The 6,558-nt window shown below is 39.6% G+C and overlaps 1 protein-coding gene across 3 annotated transcripts in view; it reads right to left on the reverse strand.

Moving 5' to 3' along the window:
- Positions 1 to 1,339: 1,339 nt before the first annotated feature.
- The window catches only part of LOC141097742 (uncharacterized), a 58,222-nt gene continuing 53,003 nt past the window's right edge, over positions 1,340 to 6,558 (reverse strand). For all 3 annotated transcript variants that reach the window (XM_073585128.1, XM_073585126.1, XM_073585127.1), the window contains exons 2-3: positions 6,379 to 6,523; positions 1,340 to 2,582 (exon numbers count right to left, since the gene is read on the reverse strand). In XM_073585128.1, the coding sequence (XP_073441229.1) occupies positions 1,561 to 2,577 (1,017 nt within the window). In that variant the 5' untranslated portion in view covers positions 2,578 to 2,582; positions 6,379 to 6,523 and the 3' untranslated portion in view covers positions 1,340 to 1,560. The remainder of the gene's footprint in view (positions 2,583 to 6,378; positions 6,524 to 6,558) is intronic.

The following is a 6,558-nucleotide window of genomic DNA, read 5'->3' on the forward strand; positions in this document are numbered from 1 at the left end:
CATGTGACAGATCGCTGGTGCTTTGCAGGCATGAGGAAGGAGGTCCCCGCAGCAGCGCTGCACATTGCGCTGCTGCGGGGGTCTCAGGGAAGCACGGAGGGAGCCCCCTCCTTTCCGATGTTTCCCTAAACCCCCGGTACACTGCGAACGTGTTTGATCGCAGTGTGCCAGGGGTTAACGTGTCGGGGGTGGTCCGTGACCGCCCCTGACACATAGTTCCGGGTGTAAGTTGTGATAATCAGCTGACACCCGGCCGCGATCAGCTGCGCTCCCCCCGTGTCAGGGGTGCCACGGCTGTCCAGGTACAGTATCTGCCTAGCAGCAGTAACTCTTTCCTCTCCCTCTCTGGCTTATTTTATACTATACCTTCTGTGGGCAGTTTGCATGCTCCTATGACTGCACTATGCATTATCTTTTAGCATGCTTGCTTACTGCACTATGCATATAATTTGGTATATATATACTTCTGCCATTTAGGGATTAGGGTTTTTGTTGCTGCATGCCATAACCTTTGCATGCAATTTGCTTGCTTTTATTTTTTTCTAGCATGCTTGTTCACACTTTGCATCATGCATTTGATTAGTGTGTATTGCTGATACTCTATGATTAGGGCTTTTGATGGCTTTTCACGTAATAAGGTTTTTTGAATAGAATTTCCGTCATTTATCATAGATATATACTGTACTTATTTAGGAAATTTGTCTCCTGGAAGCTTTTATGTTTTAAGCTCCATTGATTTTTTTTGGGTTACTACTATTATATTATATACCTCGATAAATTGACTGTAGGATTCGCACTTATATATACTTCTCTTTGAACCTTATTGTACCTGGCTTATAGGCTTTTATCTTTTGCATTAATTGCTCCCATATGTATCACATTGTACTAAAATGCATTTTAATTGGTTTATAATAAAACTTTACTGATTTTATGGCATATAGTTTCCACCCCTTTTTTGTATGATTTATGAATAATTGGAAATGCCGTTTCATTAGGCAATATATAATATTGTGAAACTTACAAAATAATTACTGGGTGGCCACATATAGAAACATATAGTGATGGGCGAACATGCATCAGCGTCCTCAACTGAGTGGCAAGCAGTGCCGAGTATTGAATGGTGCTCGCGTGCTCACATCCCTGTAAGTGAATTATCTGAGCCAGGTGGAGAGAGAGATTTTCCATCCTCTGGAAAAATGCTCGAGTTTGCCATTCACTTCAATTATGCTCGCTACTCGAATAGAGCATGCCCATCCGACGTGCCCGATTCTAGTACCAAGCTCTCGAGCATTTCACTGCTCGATCAACACTATATAAAATAAACATCTCCCTCAATGAATTATCTTTAACAATTTTTATTTTTTTCCATGTAAAATGTCTGGTCAAAGAAGGACTTGTGTACATGGAAATAAAAGTAGACAACTGCAAGGCAAATGAGAGTCACAACATTTAAATAAGAATACAGATACAACTGTCACTTCTGCAATATTCATCACTTTCGCCACTTTTGTAACTTTCAGCACTTTTGTACGTTTCATAAAGTTTGTAACTTTTGTAAATTTAATCACCTTCATAACTTTCGTCACCTTCATAACTTTCGTCACTTCTGTCACTTTCACTTTCGTCACTTCTGTCACTTTCACCACTTCTGTCACTTTCGTCACTTCTGTCACTTTCACTTTCGTCACTTTCACAACTTCTGTCACCTTCACAACTTCTGTCACTTTCACCACTTCTGTCACTTTCGTCACTTCTGTCACTTCTGTCACTTCTGTCACTTCTGTCACTTTCACAACTTCTGTCACTTTCACCACTTCTGTCACTTTCACCACTTCTGTCACTTTCACCACTTCTGTCACTTCCGTCACTTCTGTCACTTTCACCACTTCTGTCACTTTCACCACTTCTGTCACTTTCACCACTTCTGTCACTTTCACCACTTCTGTCACTTCTGCCTCTTTCATCTTTTTGGTATCTTTTGTAAATGCCATTTTTGCCACTTTGGTAAATTCCATCAGTTTCATTGCTTTTGTAACTTTCGTCACTGCTAAGGCTTTGCTGCATAATAAGCAAATTTTTCAGCTTTCCCATATGTTGTGGTGAGGCTTTAGCAATGCCCACCACCTTGATTCTCCTGGGATCCCAGACACAATCTTCTTCCAGCCAACTGTCAACCATTCCACAATATGGTGGCATCCAGGCAGTATCATAACCATGTTCATGCCACGTCTTTCGCAGTGGGTGACCTTGATAATTAATCTTCTTGACCCTGCCTACATTTACTCTGAGCTTCAGGATAACCTGCCGTGATTTGCCATAAAGTGGGTATCTCAGAGCTTTGCTTATGTCTCTGCTGACGTAGACCCCTGGTCCTAGCATTCCATCTTCAGATTGCTCAAACCCACTTTTAATTATTTCTATAGCTGCAGAGAATGTGGTTCCATGGTACATCACATAGATCCTTCCACCTTGTGGCAGAGCATTAGTGCGGAGAATGACTTCCTGAAATCCAGGCAAAAGCTCCTTTTTCCAAATATCTTTACTGTAGTTTGTAAAATATTTAGAGCGATAAGCCATGATTGCTGTAATAAAGAAGGATGATGTGATGAGTGGCATACAGAGGGATACGTAGACATTTTGTGAGATGCCTTCTCCATTGAGGCCAAAAGTGTAATTATCTACCATTTGCAATGCAATTTAAAAATGTTATACCAAAGTATTAAACCCGAATATGGGCTTTAAGGGCATTCTTTAGGCAGATGTCTTGTCAACTGAATCCAATAAAAATAAAAGATGGCTGGTGTAACCAATTTTTCGGACAGCTATCTCTTTCAACTCCGCCATACATAGGAATATTTCGTTCTGCCAAGCGCTCCTTGGACCCAAGAGATCCTTGGTCAGACTACACTAGCAGTAGCTTATCTCAGGGAGAACAAAAGGAATCAGCCGTCTAAAACTGTCTATGACATATCCTCCTTCTGTCCTCATTTGTCAGAGGAGAGTCAGGAGGCCCCATACACGTTAGACTATTGGCCGAATTTATTGATATTTGCTGATTCAGCCAACATTAGCCAGCCACAATAAATAAACTGTTTACTGTATTGTACAGGTCATTATGATTACAGAAATTCCAAATATGTTCATTTTATTTACTGGTTTGTAATGTTTATTTTTTTAAAGTGTGTCAAAAGATGTGAATATTGTAATTGTTTTTCATTATTTTCTTATAATTTAATATAAATACTTTTATTTCATGTCTCATATACAGGTATTTGTACTAGTACAATATGCATGTAAAGAGTAGTACTATCTAGATCTAAAAGCAGAGAAAATCCCTCTAAAATGCTCACTGTTAAAGTCTCTGCCTACCATGCTACGGATTGCAAATTTGGATCCTGGGGAAGACCATGTCATGATTCCACCTATAGGTTTGTCTGTAAACAGTGAGTCAAAGAGAAGGCTGGTAATGCAATAAGAGACTGTGCTGCTGTGGTAGAATTCAAGATATCTTTATTGCCAACGCGTTTCCTGAGCCAGTCCCAGCTCACTTCATCAGGGCATGTTACAGAAGATCATTGCAGGGGTATATATACATAAAAAAAAAAGGGAGGCGCCAAGAATGGTGGGGTGACACGTCAGCATGGATACATATACATGAATCATACAAAACAATAAAACTTTATTACAACCATATTAAAAACGATGTTTAAAATGCCATAAAAAGAGTGTTGGTATAAAAAACGTGATTAAAAAATAAAAAGACACGGGGGGGGGGGGGTAATCACAAGGTAAAAGATTAAAAAATGGCTCTCGAGTCCTGGGGTGGATTAGAACTTGCCTCAGAGGATATAACTCAAGGTATTAGTCCACTATGCTACATGTGAAACTGGAAAGTAAGGAGAAAATGGTTAAAATCATGTGTAAATAGCTGAAACTACTCTCAAATATCTTTTTTCTAGGTGGAGAAAAGAGAAGAACAACAAGAAGAAACTTTCTGGAATAGGTGATATAAAAATGGATAAAAACTGAGTGTGAAGACTAAAAAAAAAAATGCATAAAAATTTTTTTCTTTAAAAAACGAAGATGATGATATAAAGGAATTGAAAGGAAAAGATATTAAAACACAGGGTCAAAATAAAATCAATAAAAAACATCATTGATGATATTAAGACCATTGGGCTCAATAGATTTGAGTTTGTAGATCCAAAAAACTTCCTTTCTGCACAGTGATTGAAACCTATTGGGGATGTGGTCTGGTATGTGATCAATGGGATAAATGGTGGCTTTACTGAAATCTCTGGAGTGTGTGGTGTCAAAGTGTTGTGAAAGTCCATGTTTTTGGAAGCCTATTTTGATATTGTGACGGTGTGAATTCATGCGACAATGTAGTGCAACCTACATACAATCTGGGACAAGGACAGGAAATGACATATATAACATAAGAGGAATGACAAGTGAGGTGGAATTTGAGGGGAAATTTTTCCAGGGTAATGGGGTCGACAAACACAGACGTGCAGTGTGAAATGGTAAGACAGCAAACTCAATTAGGATGGTGACACTTATAAATCCCTGGTGATGAAATGGTTTGGGTAGTAGGCTTCTGAGGTAGAAGTCTATTTGGAGCCAGAATATTCTTTAATGACCTGGCCTTTCGGAAGGTGATAGCAGGTTTGTGTGGGATTTATGTGTCACCGTCCTAATTGTGTTTGCTGTCACACCATTTCACACTGCACGTCTGTGTTAGTCCACTCCATTACCCTTGAAAAATTTCCCCTCAAATTCCACCTCACTTATCATTCCGCTCATGTTATATATGTCATTTCCTGTCCTTGTCCCAGATTGTATGTAGGTCGCACTACATTGTCGCATGAATTCACACCGTCACAATATCAAAATAGGCTTCCAAAAACATGGACTTTCAAGACACTGACACCACACACTCCAGAGATTTCAGTAAAGCCACCATTTATCCCATTGATCACATACCAGACCACATCCCCAATAGGTTTCAATCACTGTGCAGAAAGGAAGTTTTTTGGATCTACAAACTCAAATCTATTGAGCCCAATGGTCTTAATATCATCAATGATGTTTTTTATTGATTTTATTTTGACCCTGTGTTTTAATATTTTATCCTTTCAATTCCTTTATATCATCTTCGTTTTTTAAAGAAAAAAATTTTTTTTTTTTTTCACCCATTTTTTTTTTTTTTTTTTTAAGTCTTAACACTCAGTTTTTAACCATTTTTATATCACCTATTCCAGAGAGTTTCTTCTTGTTGTTCTTCTCTTTTCTCCACCTAGAAAAAAGATATTTGAGACTAGTTTTAGCTATTTACACGATTTTAACCATTTTCTCCTTACTTTCCAGTTTCACATGTAGCATAGTGGACTAATACCATGAGTTATATACTCTGAGGCAAGTTCTAATCCACCCCAGGACTCGAGAGCCATTTTTTAACCTTTTACTTCATGATCTCCCCCGTGTCTTTATTTTTTTAATCACGTTTTTTATACCAACACTCTTTTTATGGCATTTTAAACATCGTTTTTAATATGGTTGTAATAAAGTTTTATTGTTTTGTATGATTCATGTATATGTATCCATGCTGACGTGTCACCCCACTATTCTTGGCGCCTCCCCCTTTTTTTATGTATATATACCCCTGCAATGATCTTCTGTAACATGCCCTGATGAAGTGAGCTGGGACTGGCTCAGGAAACGCGTTGGCAATAAAGATATCTTGAATTCTACCACAGCAGCGCAGTCTCTTATTGCACTACCAGCCTTCTCTTTGTACCAAGTCCTTGGACCTCGTGCAGACTGCTGCAGCTGTTTTATGCGATTATAGGTGTTGTGACTCTCACAACCCTATCAGGTGAGCCTAACACTTGCTGTGCACTCATCTACTTTCCATACAGACCTACGCATTGGAAGCGCCCTGTCTCCCCCTTTTCTTGTAAACAGTGAGTGACAGTTCAGCTGTCATATCAATGACAGGGGCGTGCGGAGCTTCCAGTATGGTGATAGACAGCTCAGTCATCCAATTGTAGGCTGGGGGGTGCTGAGCTGTCAGTATGTTGAGTGACAGTTCAAACATCCAATCAGGGCCATGACTCGCCTGGGCTTCCTTCATGTGTCTGCTATTCAAGCAATTATCTGGCTATTTAGCTGGTTCTCTGCCTCCAATTAGCGCCAGTTATAGCTGATCAAATGGTGTGTGCTTGCTCTGTTCTCTGTGTTCCTGTCTATGTCTTTGATCTTTGCTGCCTGACCTTGCCTTATCTATCCGTTTGCCTTGCCCCTTTGTCTTGATCCGCTACCTTCACTGGATCCAGTACTATATATCCCTATATGCCTCCTGTAATATGTACTCACCAGGTGTAAGACACAGCAGGAGTGCACTTGTATTCGTCACTGCACCACCATCTATTATCTTCTAAACTAGTTCTGGTTTCATTTAAGCAATTTTTCGCTTGAGCCCAAGGCAGATATCACTACACAAATGCTGACTTTCGGTTTCCTACAAAAGAAAATGACAGCAGGTTATCTCAACTT

Source organism: Dendrobates tinctorius, unplaced genomic scaffold (assembly GCF_039654945.1).
Source record: "Dendrobates tinctorius isolate UK_male_01 unplaced genomic scaffold, ASM3965494v1 ptg000086l, whole genome shotgun sequence".
Classification (NCBI taxonomy): domain Eukaryota; kingdom Metazoa; phylum Chordata; class Amphibia; order Anura; family Dendrobatidae; genus Dendrobates; species Dendrobates tinctorius.